The sequence below is a fragment of the Tamandua tetradactyla genome, chromosome 4 (assembly GCF_023851605.1).
Source record: "Tamandua tetradactyla isolate mTamTet1 chromosome 4, mTamTet1.pri, whole genome shotgun sequence".
Lineage (NCBI taxonomy): Eukaryota > Metazoa > Chordata > Mammalia > Pilosa > Myrmecophagidae > Tamandua > Tamandua tetradactyla.
This window is the reverse complement of record NC_135330.1, coordinates 172,193,969-172,219,425: the sequence shown is the minus strand read 5'-3', so window position 1 is coordinate 172,219,425 and position 25,457 is coordinate 172,193,969. Positions and strand designations below refer to the sequence as shown.

The 25,457-nt window shown below is 35.7% G+C and overlaps 3 protein-coding genes across 13 annotated transcripts in view; 1 reads left to right on the top strand and 2 right to left on the bottom strand.

The window, feature by feature from the left end:
- Positions 1-17,914, bottom strand: part of ERCC5 (ERCC excision repair 5, endonuclease) — a 30,587-nt gene extending 12,673 nt beyond the window's left edge. For both annotated transcript variants that reach the window (XM_077158623.1, XM_077158624.1), the window contains exons 1-7: positions 17,354-17,914; positions 12,875-13,050; positions 10,255-10,370; positions 9,663-9,749; positions 5,510-5,570; positions 2,404-2,547; positions 136-343 (exon numbers count right to left, since the gene is read on the bottom strand). In XM_077158623.1, the coding sequence (XP_077014738.1) occupies positions 136-343; positions 2,404-2,547; positions 5,510-5,570; positions 9,663-9,749; positions 10,255-10,370; positions 12,875-13,050; positions 17,354-17,441 (880 nt within the window). In that variant the 5' untranslated portion in view covers positions 17,442-17,914. The remainder of the gene's footprint in view (positions 1-135; positions 344-2,403; positions 2,548-5,509; positions 5,571-9,662; positions 9,750-10,254; positions 10,371-12,874; positions 13,051-17,353) is intronic.
- A 38-nt stretch (positions 17,915-17,952) lies between these two features.
- Positions 17,953-25,457, top strand: part of POGLUT2 (protein O-glucosyltransferase 2) — a 65,527-nt gene continuing 58,022 nt past the window's right edge. The window contains exons 1-3 of the mRNA XM_077158626.1: positions 17,953-18,090; positions 21,378-21,415; positions 22,301-22,368. Of these exons, the coding sequence (XP_077014741.1) occupies positions 21,407-21,415; positions 22,301-22,368 (77 nt within the window). The 5' untranslated portion in view covers positions 17,953-18,090; positions 21,378-21,406. The remainder of the gene's footprint in view (positions 18,091-21,377; positions 21,416-22,300; positions 22,369-25,457) is intronic.
- The window catches only part of BIVM (basic, immunoglobulin-like variable motif containing), a 48,792-nt gene continuing 43,881 nt past the window's right edge, over positions 20,547-25,457 (bottom strand). For all 10 annotated transcript variants that reach the window (XM_077158627.1, XM_077158634.1, XM_077158635.1 and 7 more), the window contains 2 exons: positions 23,031-23,127; positions 20,547-22,184 (listed from right to left, as the gene is read on the bottom strand). In XM_077158627.1, coding sequence (XP_077014742.1) covers positions 21,891-22,184; positions 23,031-23,127 — 391 coding nt within the window. In that variant the 3' untranslated portion in view covers positions 20,547-21,890. The remainder of the gene's footprint in view (positions 22,185-23,030; positions 23,128-25,457) is intronic.

Here is a 25,457-nt window from a genome sequence, read left to right as displayed (position 1 = left end):
CTATTAATAGCTCTGTATGATTATTATTATAAAGTAGGACTTCAATATTATTTTGCCGGAATGGTAATTTATAAACTTCAGAGACATAACATATTTTTGGCTTTTAAGCATCAAGTGAATAATGGAGCCTGATACCTTTTATCAGGATATAATGTGAAGTGTCTTCAGAGACCACTCTCCTTGACTCTACCTCCTTCAAAAAGCCTCCTTCATCTTCATATTGCCTTTGGATTTGCCCTGAGTGCTGCTGATTCATTTCTTTTTGTACATTTTCTATGTGCTGGTTCAGATAGTTTTTTTTAAGCAAGCCTTTGAGTTGATACTGTGAAAAATCATTGGACTCCTAATAGCAAAATAAAAAATGATTTTAAAAATTTTACAGAGTCAATATTACTATATTTTCACTACCTTCCTCTGAAGGAAACAAACAGCATTTGGTTTTCTCATTGGTAATATTTTCATACTATCAAAGTAAAATTTAAATACAAGTAAAAACTATAACTGCTTACCTTTTTAAGGAATAATCTTTTTGAAAAAAAATAAGCAAAAGAAATCAGACACCATTTATGATTTGATCATTTATACAAAACATTTGTTGATCATCTTGTATGCCAGTCACTGTGACACTTTGATTACAGCTTAACAGACAAGACAATATTCTAGAATGCAAGTAAATATGCACACAAAGTGCCCAGCATAGTCCCTGGCACAAAAAGACACACAATAAAGCATAAAAATTATAATTATGAACAATAATAGTTAACATTTATAATCTATTTCCTGTGTGTAGGACAATACTTTTCTTTTAAGTGCTTTTACATATATTATCTCATTTTATTCCCACAACCAGCCTGTGAGACAGATTTCATTATCGCCAATCTACAAATGAAGAAATAAGATTTAAATAGGTTAAGTAATGTCCTCAGAATCAGATGGCTAGTAAGTGGTAGATCTGTGGTCAAAAGCTGGTTGGTTGCCTATATACTGTATTACTCCTATTAATATTATAATTATTATTATTATTACTATCATTCCTTATCATCACTGCCATTATCAATACTACATTTGCTCAATGTACAGATGATACAAAAGACCAATCTGTTATGACTTAGAACTCCCCTACTTGATCAAAATTACAGATCTCACTTAGCTGTGGAGTCTACCCAACAGTGTACCAACCCAAGAGACCATGTGGTGGCAGAAAGAGAATAAAGTAGAGTAAACCATTAGGGACTGCCTCTCTTTTCTTCTAAGTCATATCTACTATCATCCATATAACCCAAATTCCATTTCCTTAAGTACCACACAAGGATTCTTTTACACTCAGGAAATAAAATGCCTAATTGAGAGCCAGATTTTTTCCCTGAAATGAAAATAAATTTACTTCTTTCCTTTGTATACCCAAAGACCCAAGAACATATGCCCCCAAACCCATTTATATGCACCTTGGTATTTTGCTATCTTCTCATTCTTAGTGGAAAAACAGAAGGGACTAATGGGAAAGATACAGTTTCTGCTTTTTTCATAGCTTGGTATCATTTTTTTTAATGTTCAAAAATCTGTAGAAAAAAACACTATCATCAAGGACAATAATACTGCAAAATCATATTCTATTCTACAGTGTTAAAGGAAAACCACTTTGGAAATAATAGGTGCTAGCAACAGAAAAGAAAAAAACTCATTTACTAACTAAAGAAAGTGAGAAATTAAAGATATAATATGGTTAGAAGACATGCTCAAGAAAACTCAATTCCATTCACCATCCCTGCACCTGCTTTCCGTGTCTGTGGGAGCCACCTTCAGATGCTCCAAGTTGAAGAAACCTTAATACCACTGTCCAGAAAAAGGGAAAGGGAGGGGCGAGAGTTCACTGCATTGCTAGAGCTGAAGCAGAAGATGTACATGGAATTTCAAGTTAGGGCACATTTTTCCATTGTGATTAGATTCCATGTTACAATTAGTATTCTACAGACAACATATATTTTGTTCAAAATAGCTCTTGTGAGTTTGCCTGACAATTGAACCACTAACAATACCCTGGGCATTTACTATTGGAAAAATACTGAGCTAGATGCTGCTAATATAGAGATAAGCAAGATAAGCAATTTTGGTGTGGTAAACAAACTAATTATGCTAAGTAAAGAGACTATTACTAGATGCTATGAGAGCACAGAACACAAGACCTAATCTTGGGTAAAAAGGCAAGAATGACTGCCTTAAGTGTTATTATAAGTTCAAACTCATAAATATGTGATGTTTCATAGGATCTCTGAGATAAACAAATGGTGTTTACTGGAAACTGAGATATTTTACAAGTAATGCTTATCATTTTTCTGTTCTTTTAAATGAAAAGTTTTGCTGAAGTTATTAATTCTAAGCATTGAGGTACTTTGTATATTTTACCTCTGGCATTGCTTCAAATAATGTTCTTCTTCGCTTGGTGAATTCCTTCATATCGGTCAACATTTCATGCTTTATCTCAGGGGGCAGGCTGGTGAAGTCTTCAGATTCAATATCTATCGCATGTGGGTTATGAAAGAACTCATCCTGTACAGAGTAAAGCATAACACCACAGAATTTATATATCATACAGTTAAATCTATACTCATGCTTATATTGAAAACACAGTTCAACAAAATCTGCAACAGACATCAAAGAGAATAGGCAGACTGGGAAGTGTATTCATTCACTCATTCATTCATTCAAAAGAAAATATTTACCAGGCACCTCTGATGTGCCAGGCACTATTTGAGGTGCTAGGATACTGTGGTGATCAAGCCAAATAAGGCTCCTATTCTTAGGAATGGAAGACACAGGATAAACAAACAAATAAATTCACAAGATAATGTTAAGTGCTTTCACAAAATTAAAGCCAGTTAATTTGATAGGAATAACTAGGAAAAAAGGGAAAATACATTTGATAGAAATGACCCCACTAAAATTTTGATATTTGAACAGGGACTTGAACCATACAAAGAGCCTGCCATGCAGTGATCCAGGACAGAATATTCCGGGCTGAGGGAACAGCAGGCACAAAGGCCCTATAGTAGGAGCCTGAACAGTATTTTCAATTTCCTTAATTATAAGATTAGTTTTGTTTCATTCTTAACCTGGAATCAAAAATGAAATTTAAAAAGTAAGAAATTTTACAGACACAAAAAATCACATTTTCTCTACATTTAACTAATGGTCAAAAATACTTTTCAACCCTTCATTATCACAGAGGATAAAACAATGCAATTTGATTGCCTGATGTACATATACTGGTTGTGTATATAAAAACCAGCACATATGACAGTCCAGTCATTTTGCTCCAAGCTTTCCAAGCTTTATTTCACTTAATCCTCCCATCAACCCTATGATAATGGAGGTATCATTATCTCTGTTTTACAAGAAAAAAAAAAGATAAAAGCCATGCAGAAGATAATTAATTTGCCTAAGATCACACAGCTAATAAACAGTAGAGACTGGACTTAAATGTAGGTCTTAGTGACCATGAAGCTCATGTTCTAAACCAAGATTATTATGAACTTGCTGTATCAGTAATGCAAAAATTCCACGAGTTGAGGAATTCTACAGTTTTATTTCAAAGGTATTCTAGATACATGAAAATAACACAAATAAACAGGAAATACTGAATCTGGGAATCAAAGAATGATATTGCTACACTAAGAAACTTGAAAAATGCTTATTAAAAATAACTGTATATCCAGCCAATCCTAAAGAACACCTAGGGCAATATTTAAGATTCCACAAGGGTTTTACGCACTAGAGTAACTTTCCAGAAACCTACAACCTCCAGATGGGTCCATGGTTCAGATAAGTCCTGAAACCTAGCCCAGCTTCTCCAGAACATCAGATAATTCTATCTCCCTACCTCATATTAGTGTCAGAACCCTCCAATATCAAAAATTTAGAATGGTCATAGCCCAAACACCCCTCAAGAGAGGAATGGAAAGATCAAAGGTGATGGTGGAGTTATATAGAGAAGATAGGATTTAACAAATGAATATGAATGCTGAATCATTAAATTGATATCTCTTTTAGTCTCCAGTATTTTAGAGCATCTAGAAATAAAAACATAAATTGTGGAACTGTAATCCATGTCAAACTCTGAAATATGTTCTACAATTAACTGTGGTGCTATGCTTTGAAATTTATAGCTTTTTTGTACATATGTTACTTTTCAAAAAAAAGAAGGAAAAAAAGTTGATTGTGATGATAAAAAAATATTTAAGCCTTCTAGCCTCCTATATTCTAGGGCAGCTAAAAGGAAAAATCTGAGAGGATTGTATGGTAACCCATGACAAACTCTAGGATCTGTCCTGTAACTACTTGTTGAAGAGCGCTTTGAAAGCTATTGCTTTTTTATTTCTTTGTTTTGTATATATGTTACACTGTACAATTTTTAAAAAGTTAAAAAAATACTTGTATATACAGTACAACCTCAATTTGTAAAAATGTTATTCATTAAAATATTTATGGTGGTGGTTTTAAAATGTGTCTGCAAACTCTTTGACATTCTTTCCATCTAATCCCCCTCCCCTTGACTAGGGACTGCCTTTAGTAACTTTGTTAGAAAACAAATAGAATGTAGTAGGAAGGATATGTGCACACCTTCCAAGGCTAGGTTAGAAAGGAAACATGGGTTTCTGCCTATAACTCAGTCTTGGGATGCTTATTCTTGAAACGCAGCCACTATGCTATAAAAAAGCCCAGGTCCCATGGAAAGGCCACATGCCAAGTATTTAGGCTGACAGCTCACATCAAGGCCTAGCCAACATCCAGCATCAAATGCCAGACATGCAAGTCTGACTGCATTGCAAGGGAGACCTGCGAGAGAATTATCTAGCTGAGCTCAGCAAACCCCTAAACTCATCAGAGATGATGAAAACAAATGATTGCTATTTTACACCATTAAGTTTTGGAGTGATTTCATTATGCAGCAATAGATACTGAAATATATGCAAAAATACGTACACATAAATATGCATAAATACAGACACAGCTAAACATACACACACCCATACACATATGCATGCAACTATACAGAAGAGGGGAAAAAAAGAATGGAATAGAATATTCCAAAATGTTACTAGAACTTATTTATGAGTATGTTTTCTATAGGAATATGCAGTTAATACTTTTATTTATATAATCAATTATTTATTGACTGGTTGATTGTAAAAGAAAATAGCTTTGCTTATTTTGGATAATACAGACATAGGCAATAATAAATTCCATAGATATATCCATGTGTGCCTATATATTTTATGATATACATATATATAAATGTATATACATAAACACACACAAAGTAAAGATGTCATATGTCTACTTTTTATCAGGAACTATATAATTTCATAATAAGTCATTAAAATCATTTTCATGACATTTATTTCAAATAGAATGCATTCCTTCAAAATAACAATTCAAAAATAATTTAAAATTTAATTTTTTAAATTATTTGTTATTTTTAAATTAAACAATATAAAAATTATTTAAATACCTGTAATGCTTGTTTTTGGTTCATTCTTTCTTGCCATTCTTTTTCATCATCTTCTTCTGAACTGAGAGTCAAGCATACAGTTAGAACATCTACTTAACAAAAATATGTTTCCAATGCACAGCATATAGGGGCTACAAAGGTGAATAAGAAAGCAAGATCTGTGCCATCACTGATCTTACACTCTAGTGAAGGACACAAGAAAATAAACAATTGCAAGAAAACTTAATAACTACCATTGTAAGAAAAAAGGGAGTTGCTAACGATGCAATAAAGAGAGTTACCTCACCCCAATTGGAGGGCATGAAAACTTTCTGGAATTTCTTCCAATTATATCTCTTGTAGTTAGTCATGAAAAAATGAAGTTCTGGTTATAGGGTTTGAGGGAGGTTCATGGAAAAAAGTGTTTCAGGAAGAAGAACTATGTTCTACAAATATCTGGAACAAGGGAAAAATAAAGCCTATCTACAGATGGTGTAAAGAGGGCAAGAATAAGGTTGGAGAAATACAAGTAACAGATTCAAAAATTAAATTAGGGTTGAAGTTTTATCCTAAAGAAAGAAGCTAGGAAGTGTTTTAAGAAGGGAATGACAATATCAGATTTCTTTTAAAAACAGATTTTACAATGCTAAGCAGATACTGGATTAGACAGAAAGGGGTTACTGCCAAAGGGGTAATGTTCTAGTTTGCTAGCTGCTGGAATGCAATATACCAGAAACGGAATGGCTTTTAACAAGGGGAATTTAATGAGTTGCTAGTTTACAGTTCTAAGGCCGAGAAAATGTCCCAATTAAAACAAGTCTATAGAAATGTCCAATCAAAGGCATCCAGGGAAAGATACCTTGGTTCAAGAAGGCTGATGAAGTTCAGGGTTTCTCTCTCAGCTGGAAGGGCACATGGTGAACACAGCATCATCTGCTAGCTTTCTCTCCTGGCTTCCGATTTCATGAAGCTCCCCGGGAGGCGTTTTCCTTCTTCATCTCCAAAGGTCACTGGCTCGTGGACTCTCTGCTTCGTGGTGCTGCAGCATTCTCTGCTCTCTCTGAATCTCTCCTTCTCCAAAATATTTCCTCTTTTATAGGACTTCAGAAACTAATCAAGGCCCACTCAAATGGGTGGAGACATGTCATCCCCTAATCCAGTTTAACAACCATTCTTGACTAAATCACATCAACCAGGGAGATGATCCAATCACAGTTTCAAACATACGGTGTTGAATAGAGATTATTCTACCTTATGAAATGGGACTTATATTAAAACATGGCTTTTCTTAGAGGGCACACTTCCTTTCAAACCAGCACATTCCACCCTCTGGCCCCTAAAAGAGACATGTTTTTCCCAAATACAAAATACATTAACTTCCTAACAATATCAGAAACCTTAAACCTTTCAGTAGTAATACAATGAAGTACAAAATTAGAGACAGTATAAAATGTCATCAAGTCAGTTACAGGCATGGTCTGCCCTAAGGCAAAATTCTCTCCATTTGCTCTGGACCTTTGAAAACTCATAACAGGTTATTTGCTGCCAACATATAAAGGAGGAACATTCACAGGATACATATACACATTTCCATAGGGAGGAAGGAACACAGGAGTCACCGGACCCATACAGTTTCAAAAACCTGCAGGGCAAAGTCCATTAGTTTTCAAAGTCTGAGAGTCATTTATCCTCAGGGCTTTAGAAAGTGGCAGTCCTACCCTATCCAAATGCCTACGCCTGCCTCTCTCTGAATGCAACCTTGGGGGATATTGGGGAGACCACCCTTCTCTAGGCTCCACCCTCTCCAAGCATCGGGGCCACACCCGGGCTCTCTGCCATCTTTGGGGCACACGTTCAACCCCTCCATGTGGTGGCAGCCAGGCTCTCCCCAAACCCCAAGGAATGTGCTTCACCTTCTCTAAGGCCTGAGGCGGCATGACTCTTCCACTGCAACTAGGTGGAAGGCCCATTCTCTGCCTTTGGGGCAAACTCACCCTCTCCTCGTGCTTGGGTGGGCCCGCTCTCCTTGACTTCAGACCTCAGTCTCCATGGTTTTGCCTCTGAAGTTATTTTTCCTCCAATGTGTCCCTTCTCTGAACCCCTCAGTCCAGACTGGCAGCGGCTCTGTTCATATAGGTCCCACAGCACTCTTGTTGGCTTTCTATGCAGTAGCCTTGGATCATGCCCATCAGACATAAGGAGTTTCCACAAATCTTTCCTGGATAACTCCATGTCCAATCCTGGCTTTCTCTGAAATGTCTGACTGGTTTCACATTTGGTTAAATCCTCACACAGGGCTCTGTTCTCTGGGGTCTAGTTTCCTGGAAGCCCAGAATTTTCTAGGACATCAATTTCTGGTTTCCTTGTACCCAAGAGTTCACTTTTCAGCTTATCTCTCTCCTGTCGCATTTCACTATAAGCTGCAAGGAGAAACCAGGCTGCACTTTCCACATTTAATTTGGAGATCTCTTCTGCTAAATATCCAAGTTTATGGCTTTTAAAATCTGCCTTCCAGCCAAAGCCACTAGTCAATTTTGCCAGATTATCTACCATTTTAAAACAAGGATCGCCTTCCTTCCAGGTTGCAAAAACACGTGCCTCATTTCTGCCTAAGGCCTCATCAGAGTTATCTTCAGAGTCTACATTTCTACCAACAGTCTCTTCAAAACATTCCAGGCCTTCTCTATCAAGCTTCTCACAACTCCTCAAGATTCTTCCCTTTATCCATTTAAAAAGCCCCTCCAACATCTTTGGTATTTGCAAACTGCAACAGCAGCACCCCACTCTCCGGTACCAAAATCTGTTCTAGTTTGCTAGCTGCTGGAATGCAATATACCAGAAACGGAATGGCTTTTAACAAGGGGAATTTAATGAGTTGCTAGTTTACAGTTCTAAGGCCGAGAAAATGTCCCAATTAAAACAAGTCTATAGAAATGTCCAATCAAAGGCATCCAGGGAAAGATACCTTGGTTCAAGAAGGCTGATGAAGTTCAGGGTTTCTCTCTCAGCTGGAAGGGCACATGGTGAACACAGCATCATCTGCTAGCTTTCTCTCCTGGCTTCCGATTTCATGAAGCTCCCCGGGAGGCGTTTTCCTTCTTCATCTCCAAAGGTCACTGGCTCGTGGACTCTCCGCTTCATGGTGCTGCAGCATTCTCTGCTCTCTCTGAATCTCTCCTTCTCCAAAATATTTCCTCTTTTATAGGACTTCAGAAACTAATCAAGGCCCACTCAAATGGGTGGAGACATGTCACCCCCTAATCCAGTTTAACAACCATTCTTGACTAAATCACATCAACCAGGGAGATGATCCAATCACAGTTTCAAACATACGGTGTTGAATAGAGATTATTCTACTTTATGAAATGGGACTTATATTAAAACATGGCTTTTCTTAGGGGGCACACTTCCTTTCAAACCAGCACAGGTAAAAATCAGAAAAAAATACAGAGAAAGAAGTTTAGACACTGTCACAGTAATTTAGATAAAAGATGGTGGTAAATTAATCTAAGGTAGTGTCAATGAAGAGAAGTGGAGTGTCTTAAAAAAACTATTAGGCTGTGGAGTCCCTGGGAAAGGAATAGGAGTGGGTGGGAAGTAGAGACAAACTTCTAGTGCTCCACATATACTTCAACCACAGAAGTCAATGACAACTAAGACAGTCAGAGGAAGGGGAGTCCACAAAGGAGCCTGTAAAAGAGTAGCCAGAGAGGTACCAGGAAAATAAGACAGCACAGTAGCAGTGTTAAATGGTGTCAAGTTGTCAAACAAGCTGAGAACTGAAAAGCTTCTACAGGACTTAACAAAAAGGATGCCACATGACATCTTTTAATGTGGTAGTGTTAAAACCATATTGGATTAAAAAGTCAGTAGAAATAGAAGGTATAACTTAAAATGTAAGAAAACTAAATGTCTTCAAGAATTTTAAATCAACAGTGCTAGCAGAGACTCTTCAGAATTAAAAAAAAGTCATGTATCACAAACCATCACCAATCACCAGAACACAAAGGTATTTTAGTAAATAAAAATTTCAGTTTTTGAAAAATATTCTAAAAGGTGTAGATAAATGCATATTTCAGATACATTAATTACCCATACCTTGTCATGCAGATAAAATATGTAGGTTTCATCTGTGTGAATATAACAATAATTAAAATTTTGAATAAAAATTTACCTATTTTTTTCTTCCTGTTGTAAAGGAGGTAAAACATAGATGTCATCTTCCCTTTGAACTTGAGTAAGACTTGGTAGTGCTTCATCTCTAAAATAAACACATATATTTTTAAAAAAGATGATATGAAATTATATTTTCAGTTAATAATACTATCCCATTTACACAAATCCTACCCAGAGGTGAAGAAGGAAAAAGCACACTGGCAATGGACTTCTCCCCTCACCGACCTTACTCCTCCTGGGCTACTGCTTTGAAATGTAAGTTCAGCCTAGAGAAGAAAAAGGAAACTTGCTGCGGTTCCTCAGAGCCTTGGCCATAGCCTCAAACCATCCATGAAGAGCATTATAAGAGTAAAAAGTGTATGCAATGCTTCAGTACAGTATTTTGTTTTCCTTATTTATCAATGTTGATTCTCATAGAATGGAGAATTTTCACTTCAAATTACCAGGTCAAATGGGATCCTAGTTACTCCTGCTTATTTCACTCTCTATTTCTAGCTAAGAGTTAAAATTAGGAAAGGGAACAGAGGAATCCAAAGTAAAAATAAGAATTTTTAAATTAATCTTTAAAATTAATGTAATTTTCCCCTTGCCTTTGGCTTTTTAAGGCAGTTTTGATAACTTGTCTTTTCAAAAATGTTTTCAAGAGCTTCTCTGTAGTTTTCTTAGAGTCACTGGCTGCCAAATCCTTTCTTTGCCTTCTCTTGGTCTGTGAAAAGAAAAGACATAGGTATTTACTTCAGGGTTTTAGTATATTAAAAACATTTCTGTGATTTTTTTTCCCCATAGAACTTGTCTGAGTTTTCAGATGATGGCTGTTTTAATATTTCCTCTAATTGCCTATTTGAGTAACTTTGTGTTTCTGCAGTGTAGACACCCACAATTTCCATCAAAATATTACTCAGCATACCTATTAGAATGGCTATTATTAAACAAACAGGGAACTACAAGTGTTGGAGAGCATGTAGAAAACTATAAACACTTATTCATTGCTGGGAGGAATGTAAAATTGTACCGCCACTGTGGAAGCTTGGTGGTTCCTCAGAAAGCTAAGCAAAGAGTTGTCCTATGAAGTGGCAATCCTGCTACTTGGTATATTCCCAGAAGAACTAAAAGCAGGGACACAAACAGACATCTGCACACCAATGCTCACATTATTCACAATTGGAAACAATCCAAGGGTCCATCAACTGATGAATGGATAAACAAAATATAATATATACGTACAATGGAATATTATTCAGCAGTAAGAAGGAAGAAGTCCTAAAGCATGCAACCACACGTATGAATCTTGAGGACACTATGTTAAGTGAAAAACCAGACACAAAAGGACAAATATCGCATGACCTCGCTGACATATGTAATTACTATATTACATATTATAATATGCAAACTCGCAGACATAGGTTACCTGGAGACAGAATGAGACTAGAAAATTGCTTAAGATGTTGACAATTTTTACCTAGGCTGAATTTAAATGAGTAGAAATGGATAGAGGTAATGATAACACATTATTGTGACTATAATTAACAGTACCGAACTGAGAGTATGGTTGATAGGGGAAGTTAAGAGTAACATATGTCAACAGAAGGAAAGCCAGAGGTTAAAACATGGAAATGTCTAACTCAGTAAATCTTGTAGCTGATGACTGTGATTAATAGTACAAATATAAAAACTTTCCTCCATGAACTAGAACAAATGAAACTATTACAAAGAGTTAATAATAGAGTGGTAAATGGGAAAAGATGCATCTACTAAAAATTGTGGACTATAGTTAACAGTAATATCTCCATCTCCTTCCATCACAGTACCAAATGTGCTGTTGTACTGCACAAAAGCTAGACATCAGTAATAGAAGAGCATAACGGGTACAGGACGTTTTGGGTTTTCTCTTTTTTTTCTCCCCTTCCTGGAGTAATGAAAATGTTTGAAAATTGATTGTGGTAATGAACACACAACTATATGATAATTCTGTGAACCACCAATTGTATACTTTGGATGAACTGTATAGTGTATGAATTTCTCAATAAAATTGCATTAAAGGGAAAAAAATATTACTCAGACTGGCTATTATATAATATAGTTGGGCACTATTAATTTACTTTCAGTTGCCTTTAAATGCCTTTTAATGTCCCCAAGAAGCCTAAAATTTAATGATAATCAAACAAATTGTTGCTGAAAAGGAGTTATTATATTTATTAACAAATTTATTCTTTAAAATATGTTATACCAAATTTCTGATCTTAAATTTCATTGGTTTTTATAACAATATATTATTTATACGTAATTCTGCCACCCCCCAACATTCAGATGATGTCATGAGAAATCCTAGAAGATACAGAAATACGTGAGAGATGTCTAAGTGGGGAAAAACAGGAATAGTCTCTATGCTTCTGGTTAAAGAAAAAAGACATTTTCTTTTCCTTTCTAATTGTTCCAAAAAAGTACCTGAGACAGAGTATGCCTTTTAATTAAAAACTGCAACATTCAAGTCCAACACTTTTAGAAAGGCAACAAGTGTCCCCAAGCATTTACGAATCTTTACTTTTATCATATATCTTTATTTAATTAGATAATATCAATCAGATATGAATATAATGTTGATGAGCTGGGATTTTTCAACTTATAAAAGTCATCTGTCCAAACGAGTGCTACAGGGGCACACAATTATTCCAAAGTTTACAACATTGTTTACACATTTTTAAACTGCTTTCAGAATAAAGAAATTCATTCTCATTCTTTTATATCATGTCCCATTTCCTTCGTTGATAATCCACTTTAGTCACTTGATTGCTCCTAAAAATCCAATTCATCTTTAAAAGAAAGCTTGCTACTCCTGAGAATATTCGATTTTAGGTTCAGGGAGGCATGGCTCAGGTAGGTATTTGATAACACTGAGCAATGGCAGAATAACTGGAGTAAATGCAGAATACCCAAGAAAATACTCTAAAGGGAAAACCCATTTATAGGAACTCTAGTAGCTATTTTATTTAAAAGTTAAATTGTATCCTCTCGCCCACAATGTATTCTCATAATCAAACTTTTTTAAAAGAACAATTCTTTATTTGTTCAAGATAAATGAAAGCACAGTTGAAATAAAGTTGTGTGTCAGAATGTCTCAGTTTCTAAGATTCTAAATAGAAAATAAAAATTTCCCGTTAACCTTTTCCTTTCCAAGAATTTAGTGAGAAAAAATAATTATATAACACTTACCAATGTCTGTTTCTTCAATAGTGGAGCATCTCCATCAAAAACAAAAATAGGACGAATTCTAAAAAATAGGAGTTTGCAGAGCCGATGAAACAAAGTGAGAAGGTGAGCATTTTCTATTGAGTTCCCATGGCGATCCCGGACTCCTTTTAGTGCTTGGTTTAACCAAATACTAATATCTGGAGGAATTGTTAATGGAAAACATTTTGGAATTGTTCTTCCATCCTTACAATTTCATATCTCAATAGCTTATAACACTAAGCACATAACACTACTTATTTGAAATTGAAAAAGTTTGGTCTTTATGGGATCTACCTAAAATTAGTTAACTTCATTTGAACTTTGCAACTACCACTTACATACTGAATTTTTAAAGTTTGCATAGGCAGACATGTCCTTTAAAGTAAAGAATGGTTTCTAAAGGAAAACTAGTGATTTGTAAAGAATTTTAGCAAATTGGCATAACTTTTCTAAAAGACAATTTGGCAATTTGTAGCAAAAACCTTAAAAGCTTGCATTCTATTTGATCTAAGAATTCCACTTCCAGATATTTATCCTAAAGAAATAATCATGGATTTACAATAAGTTATTTGTTAAAATGCTTTCTTATAATAAGGAAAAATGGCATAAAATTTTAAAGTTTTCAACAGGGTTTTTTTGGTATTCTGGTATAATGGTATATGGAGCTTGAAGAAGCATACAAAGTTATAAGGAAGATAAGTCATGAATATTATTAAAGGGAATTAAATATGGGACAAAAATATGTAAAGTATAATTCCATTTTACATAATGGACTCAAACTATTAAATAACTATATATCTGTGTAACGTAAGAAATTTTTAAAAACTGGACATTCAGACACCAAATAATAGTAATCATTATTAAGAGCAGAGGTAATTTGTATTTTCATGAGGTCTTTTTTTTTTTTTTTTTTTTGGTACATGCCAGGGAACACAGGTCTCCCTCACGGCAGGCAGGCATTCTACCACAGAACCACATATGCACCCCATGGGGTTTCCTTACACTTTTCAACTTTTCTAAAAAAAGCTTCTTACAAACTTATATATGTTCATAACAAAGAGTGGTATGAGATCATGCTGGGGTTTTTTTGGCTCTCAATCTGTTTGTCAGCTCCTTTATCATTAAAGTGTCGACTTCACCAGTGATCTCTCTTAGGCTCTCTCCTCCTGTCTGCCCTTGCTTTCTCAGGCTACCTCCACCCCCTAACACTCCCATCCTAGGCTCAATTATCCTCTGGGCATGGATTCCCATATGTATCTATTTGGCCCAGAGCTCTCTCCTGACCCTCTATCAGTAGAGCCAATGTCCCAGTTAACATCTTTACCTAATGTCTTACAAGCATTTCAAACTTGACATGATCAAACTCAAACTGTCTTCCCCACAAGGCTGTTCATCTCGGTGAATGTCACTCCCGTCCCCCCAGTTGCCCAAGCCAGAATTCTTGGGTATCATCTCATATACTCCTCTCAGCCAACCATTATCAGGTCCTATCAATCCTACATTCTAATTCATCTTGAAGGGATGTTAGATTTCATCAAAATACTTTGATAAAAATGTTTTAAAGTTCCCTGCTGTCTTTTGGATAATAACAACTTTTTACCATGGCCTACTGAGCCCTGAGTGATGTGGCCTCTGCTCATTTCTCCTATCTCTTTTCAAGCCACTGGGTTTTTTTCAAATCTTGGAAATCCCTATGCTATGCTCCTTCCTTCCTCCAGGATCTTCTGATACACTCCATCATCTGCCTGAAATACTGTTTCTCCTATTCTTATGCTAGTTATTTCCTACTCTTAATTTTGAGTTTATATGTCACTTTCTCAGCCTGGATTATGACCTTAGTTATATACTCCTACTTAAAAATGCATTATTTATTATGTGCAGAAATTGTACTCTGCACTGGTGATACAGCATTGAACAAAATAAAATCTTTGTCCGTAAGTTCACAATCTAATGGGGGGAAGGAGGGGAAGAGGACTGAGACTGTAAGTTCCATGAGTTATCCAGACCGTATTTTTGTGAGCCACTCTATTACAGGGCCTATCATACAGTAGGTGATAAAAATCTGCTATTAAATTTGTTAAACAGTTTAACATACATTACCTAATTTACTACCATAAAAAAATTTAGGTTCATCAAGAATTAATTTACAAAATACTAGAAACAAAATAATTAGTGAAAAGCAAGCCATCATTCCTATAATATTTAAGTGCTACTATGTGACAGGCATTTCCAAGATCCTAGGGACAGAGTAGTGAACAAGATGGCAGTGAACAAAACAGACATGGCCCTGTCCCCAAAAGCTTGCCTTGTGCTGAGAAAGATAGACAATAAAAAGGTAAAGTACCAGGTAAATGTTAGTGTCTTGGTAAATGCCCCCAAATAAACAAAGAGAGCAGAATAAAGAATGCTTGGGGTGGAGGGTTACTTTAGTCCGGGAAGGCCTATTTGAAGAAGTGACATTTTAACAGAGAAGTCCAACAATGAACAAGAAGAACCAGGGTGTAAACCCTGAGAAGGGAACAGCAAATGCAAATGCCCAGAGACAGAAGCACACTTCAGTTTAAGGCCAAGGTGACAGGAGCACAGGGAGAGGTTGGAATAGTAGGGGTTTATGTGTGTATCTGACCTTTCAGGCCATGATGAAGCCATGTAGCACCTAACACAGCCACTGGAAGGTTTCTAGAAAAAACTTAAGGATCCTTCCAGTGGACATGAAGAATAACTTAAGGATCACTCTGGTGGACATGAAGAATAAGCTATAAAGAAACCAGTCACAATAGCCAGGTGAAAATGGATACTAACAACGGTTACAATGAGAGTCATATACAAGGAGCCATCACAAAGATAGGATCTGGCGTTCATTCACATGAGTACTGTACTGGATAAACATTTCTACTTGGCTTGTTCTTAATTATTGCGTAAGATTAAGTTTCTATGTAGCCTATCATTTTAAGTTTTATAATCAAGTAAAAAACTCTAACATCAGACCAGTTAACTCTCAACCCAGCTAAATTTGATATGAAGCTTTTGAAATATGGATTACTGAACCCCATATACCTAATATTCTAAATCAGGTGCAATGGTGGCTCAGTAGCAGAATTCTCACCTGCCAGGCCAAAGACCTGAGTTTGATTCCTGGTGACTACCCATGTAAACAAAAAAATAAAATAAAATAAAATTCTAAATCACAAGAATTAGGACAAAGTCTTTTTTTTTTTTTTAAATTAACCACAGGTAGTGCCTATTCTCAGCTAGAGTTGGGAATTTCAACTCAAATTTCTTACAGAGACGTAAGAAATGCATAAAACTAAGCAAAGCCAAAAAGCACTCTAGAGATAAAATCCACAGTATCTGTAATATTTTGAAACAAAAAGATAAATTACTTTAGTTCTACAATTACACAACTTTAAATTTAATTAATCTCAATTAGTATGCATAGCCTAAAGAGAGTGTAATGTTTTGCTCATATATTTAAATGCATTTCACAAATGTTAAGGTCTATAAGAAACAAAGGTAAACTGTTAATTCTGTACTATTTGTATAAATAAACAAGACAATCAGCTCTGCAGACGGTCAAAGAAAACTATTTATTTAAGGGATCCCAGAGTAAACAATAAACCCGGTATTGTCATGGGTAAGTTATTAACAAACAAAAGTATAAAATGTGAATATACCTCAGATGTTTGACTTCCCATGAAAATGAAACAAAGCAAAATCAATTGTAGAACAAGCAATCATAACATTAGTATTCTTTAGATCATTTCTTCTTTCAGAAAATCCTAATAACCCAATGAAAATGGTTTTAAGTCCCCAAAAAAGGTGTCTCTTGGAGCTATCTAAAAATAGTCTAAAGTAATTAAAATTAAACTTACCTAAAACTAAATTTAATTTTAGCTTAAAATTAAACTTTTCCTTTGACAACCCCCCTAAAAAATTAGAATGCTTATCTTCATGTGCCACCTCAATGATTTTAAAAGTTTTTAATTCCTCGCAGAGACATCAACATAAAGTGATCGAAATCTTTGCTAAAGTATTAAGAGTTCTTGGACCTGAGAAAGCTGTCCTTTATTCACAGAAAATTTCTAGAATGCAAAGGTACTGAGAAACCACTGGAGGGCAGCAGTAGCATATGGGCTTTTATAAACCTTTACCCGTCCCCCATTCAAGGTACCCTAAATAAAAACTTAAAATTAAAGATGTATTTGAAGATTCACTATATTGTTCAAAAAAAATCTTGCTTCCTTTATTTATAATTTGTGTTCATACTGAAGAATTACGGCTCCTCAAAGGCTCCTTTCTCCTAATTCCCGCATTCCTTTGCACTGTATTTACGACCACTGACAGCAATTCCGGTGAACCCGTCACTACAAACGTCTCCCCGCACCCAATGGAGAGCTGCAAATAAGTAAAATCCTGATACAAATCACCGCATCCCAAGTATCAACGATGCGTTAAGGATACCAACTGCAAGAATCTTCCCTTCCAGCGTTTCCGGGTTGATCTGCCTCCCGGAGCACTCCAGCAGCTTCCAAAGCCCTTGGACTCCCATCAGTCAAGTGTGTCCTCAAAGCTGAACCTGAGAGCTGTACCCTCGAGAGACAGCACAAGCTCCTCGAGTTTTTCCCTAATTATTCAACAACGGGTTGAACCAATGCCCCAGGATCCCGGAAGAAGCTCCCTTGCTCGTACGCTGGAAGATGTAAAAATAAAGCCTCCAAAGCTTTCCGGAACAACCAGCTTCAACGAGAATGTGAGAGAGGGGAAATAAAATCCACCCGGGAGAACGCTCCAAAAGCAGACACCGCCTCCCGGAAGAAAAAAGGGATCCCAAAACGTACGGTGGTGGAGGGAAGGAATAAGTCCTAGTCTCACCCAACGCTTTGTCCCAAACGTTTGGACTCGCAGTGAAAACCGAGGGTGAGAGACAGCGCAACGAAATAAACAGCAGGAAGGCGTACTCCGGCCACCTCTTTCCTTCTGGCGTGGGTCCTAAATCAAGCCAGTGGGGCCCCTCGACTTCCGTTAATGCAACGCGCAGGGCGGAAATCCCTCCTCCCTGCAGTGACGTAAACATGCTATGTCACCAGCCTTCAGGAGTTGGTGCGGTCTGTGTCGGTGTTTTTTCGGTGTGGTCCTTTGTTCTCACATCTCCGCCCACTGCCTTTTGTGGATTTAAGACGTTAAGATTCTCTGCGAAGGTCATGGTTGCTCAGTTGAAATTTTTCTAGGCGTTTTTTTTCGCTGTTTCTCCCCACTTATCTGTCAATTATGAAAACTCCTTATTCTGTTGCTTTACATGTGAAAGGACAGCCGAAAAGTGGATGTTTGTTGGTGTTTTTTGTTAGTGTATTTAAAGTAACTATTTATGTACTGGGTTGCATGTAATGAACGTGTAAAGCTTTTAACCTGAATATACCCTAGTTTTCTCCAGCATGTGAAATTTGAGATTTCACAGTTTGTGGGACGAGAAGCTACTTGCCAGAGTAGCTCCTGGAAAGCCCTGGAGCCTTCAAACCAAGATTGACATCCCGACCAAACCACTTAATAGCATATAGCATTGTTCGAGTCTCATTTGTTAACTTCATTCTTCTGTAAAATGGGTATAAAAACAGTCTTGCAGACAGTTTTAGTAAGGATTTAAGGTTAAGCAATAGTGGCTACTCAATAAATGTATTGGTATATACATTAATTCAAGTTTGAACTAATGAAACTGGATTCAAACTCAATGAAAGGATCGATTTAAATGATCAGGTAATTTTTAAAAGGAATTCCTTCTCTCACACAATCGGTTTTGAACAAAGCCACTTCTGTGCCTCGATAGGTCACAGGTTTTCTACTAGGAATAATTCCGATAACGTGATTTTTGCATTTCCTCCATTTGTAAAGTAATCCCCAGGCTCCTAATTATATTTTATTGCGATTAGTATAATTGCCTATTCCATTTCTGCCCTCCCCCCAGTAGACTCTACACTTATTGAAGTCCATAACTATTTTGTTGACTGACACACAGCAAGAATTCCATAAATACTGTCTAAATTATTTCTTCTAGCTCCCAGTCTAATGCTCTCCAGTGCAGCTTGCACCCTGCTGAAAGAGAATTTGTTTGGAGGTCAGGCAGATAATAGTTCAGATCTCATCCATGCGAGGTGGTAGGCCTGTGATCCCAGGCAAGTTTCTTCACCAATAAGAGGCTCAGTTCCCCTCTGTAGCTGGGGATGCCACCAACCTCTTGGGGGTTTTCAGAGATCAGTGATTAGGGTGCTTAAATTAATTTGTTGAGTGAATGGCTGGGGAGAAGAAATGCTATGGGTAAAATTGAAATACAGAATGTGCTGGATCCTAGAGCAGCTGCCTGAGCCCCTTCAGAATTTGAGTTTAGGTGGGAAGTATCAAAGCTATTGCACCAGCTTGGCCTAAGTATGGAGCACAGTTCTTAGACAGTAATAGTAATGGGAAAAAAGGACAGTTAATAGGATTTAGTCTAAATAAATGTGTTTTTTTTCTCCTGAAAGCTGGGTAAAAACAAATAGCCAATGTGGACATTTGAATACTATGAGTGCTTTAAAAACCAGAGCAACATTTCTGGAATATGAAATACTCTTTTGGAAGGACAATAACTAAGGGGAGTATATTTGACTTACAAGGAATTGACTCCGTTAGATGCTGTTTAAAGGGCTCTCTATACAGACTCTCAGGAGTAAAATAAACATCTTCTAGAATAATAATAACAAACACTTAAATAGCATCTCCTACCTACAAGCCACTTTTCTAAACATTTTATGTATATGAACTTATTCTTCAAAACAGTTTATGAAGTAGATACTATTATAATCCTGATTTTACTAATGAGGAATTGAGCATAGAAAAAGTTAAATCTTAACTTGCCCCAAATCACACAGCTCTTAAGTGTAGAGCAAGGATTTGAACCTTCATTTCTTTTATGGAAATTTCTAAGAAGAGTTGATCAAGAAAAAAATGTGACAGGAATATTATAACAAGAATGTTACTGATGTTGAAAGAGAAATACATAAAACTATTGCTTGAGTTTTCTGGGAAAGCAGTTTCTGTTAATCTTGTGTTCTTAATGATTGCCAAACTTGTGAGCCAAGTTATTAACTGATCATATATAGTAAGATTTTTATAAAACTTGATCATGGTCAGGGTGCACAAGTGGTTCAGTGGTACAATGCTCATATGCCATGTGGGAGACCTGGGTTCTATTACCAACCCATGTACCATCCTCACCTCCCCCCCCCAAAAAAACAACTTGATCATGGTGCCACCCTAGTTTTTTCTTTCTTATTGTGTGTTTACATGTGCTTCCACTTGGCTCTTCCTGCCTACCTGCTCTCTGAAATACTTGGTTTAACTATTTGAAATTGCTGTTGTTCAACCACATTTGACTTACAAAAATGGCAACTTCATTTGATACAAGTTAATATAAGAATCAAATTTTCAAACTGCTACTGTAAAGTCTTATAGAAATCTAAAAGTATAGTCATCATAGTGCATGTTAGTTCACTGATTATGAAAGTCAGATATAAGATGGTGACTTGTAACAAACAATTTAGCAGAGCTCACAAATTATCATGTATGTCAAACAAAAATAAGCATATTCTTTATACAAAACAAAGGTTCAAAACCATTCACATGATTAAAAGTAGAAAACAAAACTTTATTTGGTGAAAAATTTTAAAAGCCCCATTATGAAGTAACAAAAACAACCTACAAATCTTTTTTCAATCCTTTGCATTTTAAGCAAAATATTCTCTTCAAAAAAATGACCGTTTCATAATATATATCCCCTTCTGTAGGCTAGACATGTTTGAGTGGGTAATGGATATAAAAATTCAAAAAAGAGAAAAAACTGAAACTATTTTAAAAAATAAAAATCTGAACCCTCTCTCTGAGGTGTATTGCAATATGGTTACCAACAAATCCAGCACCTTGTAAAAGCCAAGTTACCAATTTGAGTCCTGAAACAACCCCTGAAATGAGAGAAGAGATGCTAGTCTTTTGTGAGTCACAGGTTAGCAGCAGCAGAACAATTTACAGCAGCTAAAGAGGAATTCAAATATATGAAATCCACACTTTCTGAAATATTTAACACTTTAAACAACTGTCTATAAGTTTTTAAAAAAGGAAATAGCTCAGATTGGAAGTAGAATATGGATAGCTATCCTCTGAGTGAGTTGGGCATTTCTAATGCATCTTTAAGGCTGTTATCAATATATGACTCCATATTGAAGGGCCAATCAAATCTCAGGAGATCTCATTTTACAGATCCCCTTGGACATAGAAACTTGAGAAGATTTATTCTAGATATACAGAAGTCTTTCAAGACTTAAGGTTCTTGTCAATATTTGACAGTAACTTATCAAGTCAAGAATATCAAGAATATCCTGAATCAATGCACTAAGTCAACCATTTGCATCATAGAAAAGATTAGTTTCTTGATTCTTTTCTGTTTTGCCTCTTTATTTAGAATCCTGTGAACAGTAACCAGGAAATCAAATGAGGCAGGTAAGTAAAAGAATGACAGAACTCACTGAATAATTTTAAATGAGCTTTTTTATCTTAAGAGAGAAAACTAGGAATGGACAGCCCTATTTTTTAAAAAGGCCGATGGTGCCTTACATCTTGAGTAAAACTATCTACAATGAACGTTTTGGGATGAAGTCAGAGAAATCATGTCATGCTTAAGCATTTCACGTCTTGATACTATTAAGTGAATTTATGTTTGACCTATTTAGATAGTAGTTTTAATTTACTTATTTTGTGAAACTTTCTGTTCAGATTGCTTATATACTTTTAACTTTAAAAAAAAATCTGTGCTTATCTGCTCATATATCTGAGATCACCCATCATAATCATATACAAGCTTATTTACTGGAGAACTACAAGATTATGTTTAGTATCATGAAATCTATTCACACAATGGAGACAATAAAGTCAACTGTCTTAATGCAATCCTTAATGCAATCAGTGTCCAGCATAGTCAATCATTCCCATCATAATCACTGTAACCGTGGTAGCCACTATTCCTTCTCTCATGGATACTAGACATCTTTTTCCATGCCGAGTCCTGATGAAAACTAGCACTGAAAGACCGGCCCAGACGCCCATGCTGCTTCTTAGAGATATTGTCTTCACTCTCAGATTTGGCAATTCCTTGGGCATGTGTTAGAGGTTGTGACTCTTGTCTAATGGTTCCAAATGGAAAGTTCCAAAGGCCAAATCTTTGCCAATTAAGTCTCTGGAATGCTATGATGCAATGCAAATTTCCTCCAACCTGAGAAGAGAAAAAAAAGTTGAGTGAAGGGAAATAGTATACTATTATTTGGATCCCAATGAATTATCTCATATTTTCCCCCTTCACCTGTCTCAAACTAGTACTTTTTCTTTCAGACATCATCAGTGTGTAATCCTGCATCTATCCTGGCAGCTGCCTTTATAAAATATAACAATGTCCACAGGTGCTCAAACGCCTTCCCTCCATGTGCCTCTCACAAACACTATGACCTCCCCATCTATCTGGTTTAAGCACCAAAATTATTATTCTTCCTGACTCTCCAATATATTCTCATATATTAGTAGGACTAAATCAATAGGATGTCTACTTAGTCCATAGAATCTAATTTCCCTGAGACCTTCCCCCCAACAGCCTTGTTTCTACCACATGACTGCCCCATGGCAGTTTATTTGAATCAAGTGTGGATACCCAATCCAAGCTAAGTCAATCTTAATTCATTCTCTCTCAAGACTATGGAACTGGGCCTGAGGCAAGCCAGTTTCAGTCTGGACTGTGCACCTGAAAGGGAGAAATGAATTGAAACATGATCTTCAGAAAGCAAATAATCAGACAAAACAACAAGAACAATAACATAGCCCCAAAAGAGCAACACATATTAGCTACTTAGTCGCTGCTATTATTCCGATACCTGGTACCATTCCCTTTAAGTCTGTAAAACTACTTGCCCATGGGCTTCAAAGATATCACTGTGTTTTTAAAATAATTTTCCCTTTCCTGTTTAAGACGGTCTAATTTGGGTTTCTGTTATTTACAACCTAAAGAACGCTAAGTAAAATACATCATTTTGGTCAGCTGGGAAATACTCTTATACAAAACTTTTCTTACCTTTTTTGTTTTTCGATACTGTAGCCCTCTCTCTAAGTGCCGGATATCTAGGTATTCTGGATTTTGAGTGTTTAGATCAATAACAATATCTGCCCATCTATAGTTAAGAAGAAAAAATAAAGCACAATTTTCTTTGAGTCCAAAATACCATTGTACACAGAATGTTCGCATGACCAAATTATTACAATATTATTATGATAAGAATTGGCACTATTTCTCTTATCTCAGGATTATTTCATCTAGTAAGCAGAAATAAATCCTTATATTTACAATTTTGTTTTTCCAACTACTATCAAGGTTCTCGGTTAAAAATGGTGCCTTTTCCTATGAAATGAATATATATCAACCTGTTAGACGACATCTGGCAAGGCTAAAGCAGAAACATTTCAAATTTTCTTTTTAATTAGTCAAGTGAATATTTAAAAGAATATCCATATCTTTATTCATATATGACACAATTGTTTGTGTAGAAAGTCCAAAGGAATTAAAAAACCCTTATAGAACTAAAAAGTAAATTTGGTAAAGATGCAGGAATCAAGGTCTATGTAGAAAAACCAAATGTATTTTTTCTAGCTATAACTGGAAAATTAAAATTAAAAAAATCAATTTACAATAGCATCAAAAATATAGAACACTGAGGAAAAATTTTAACAAAAAATATATGACTCTGCTGAAAATATAAAATGCTGCTGAAAGAAATTAAAGATTTAAATAAATGAAAATATATACCATGCTCATGGGTTAGAAGAGTTCATATTGTTAAAAAGTTAGTTCTCAAATTTAAAAAAAAGTCAGTTCTCCCAAAACTAAAAGACAGATTCTGTGTATTCTATCCTAATTAAAATCCTACAGGCTTTTTAATGGGAATTGAAAATTTGATTCTAGAAATTTATATGGAAAAGCAAAGATTCTAGAATAGTGAAAACAATCCTGAAGAAGATTCAAAGGATTCATCCTACCTAATTTCAGAACTTAGTATAAATTATAACAATCGAGACTGTGGTCTTGGTGAAATGATAGAAAGATCAGTGGAGCATAATAGAGTCCAGAAATAGACCACACATATCTGGTATATTAATCTTCAGCAAAGGCACCAAATAAACTAAATGGGGAAAGAAAAATTTCTGTAAATGAATGGTGTTGGAATAACTGGTCAAACGCTGGAAGAAAAGAGTGAAAGTTGACCTCTACCTCAAAAATTAATTGAAATGGATCATAAACCTATACATAAAAGCTAAAACTTGACACAATGCTTCTAGAAGAAAACAGAATATAACTTTTGTGACCCTGGAGTAGGCAAAAATGTTTTACAGAGGCACAGAAAAGCACTAAAAAAAGAGCAAAATTGTTTAAATAGGCTTAATCAAAAGTAAGAACTTCTGTTCATAGCAAGACATAATTCCAGACCATGCACACACAAAAAAATCTCTAGTAATAAGATATCATTAAAATGAGAACGCAAAATAAGACAGGAAGAAGATATTCACAATATATATGTCCAACAAATAGTAATAAATGTCTAATAAATATTAATAAAAAGACAACCCAATTCCAAAAACTGAAAAAAAAAACCCACAAAGACTTCAATAAACATTTCTGAAAAGAAAATATAGGACTGGCTAATAAGAACATGCAAAGATGTTAGCATAAGTTATTTGAGAAATGCAAATTAAAAGCACGAGATTCCATCTCAATCTTTTAGAAGCGCTAAACTAAAAAAGAATGACATCAGATACTAGTAAAGATGTGAAAAGCCCTTGGAATTCATACACTACTGGTGAGAGTATAAAAGGGTATGATCACTTTGGAAAACTTTGGCAGATTTTTAAAAGCATATCTATTCTATGATTCAGTGATTCCAGTTCTAGGTTTCTACCCAAGAGAAACAAAATGTCTATCCTCAAAAAAGACTTGTATACAAACTGTGGGATATCCATACAGTGGCAAACTATTTGGCCCCATTAAAGAATGAAGTTCTAATACATGCTACAACACGGATGAAACTTGAAAAGATGATACTAAATCAGACAAGCCACATACTAAAGGGCACATATTGTATGAGTCCATTTATGTGAAATCCCAAATAGGCAAATCCAGAGACAGAAAGTAGATCAGTGGTTGCCACAGACTGAGCGGAGGAGAAAATGAGGAGTGACTGCTAAGGCGTATGGGGTTTTTCGTGGATAATGAAAATGTTCTGGAATTAGTGGCAATGATGTACAACTTGAGAAATATACTAAAAACCACTGAATTATTCATTATAAAAGGGTGAACTTTCTGGTATATTAATTATATCTCAATAAATCTGTTATTAAAATCAAACAAAACAAGACGTGTCCATGAGTGTTCCTAACAGCTTTATTCACAATAACCCCAAACTGAAAACAATCCAATTATATATCAATAGGAGAATGGGTATGTAAGTCA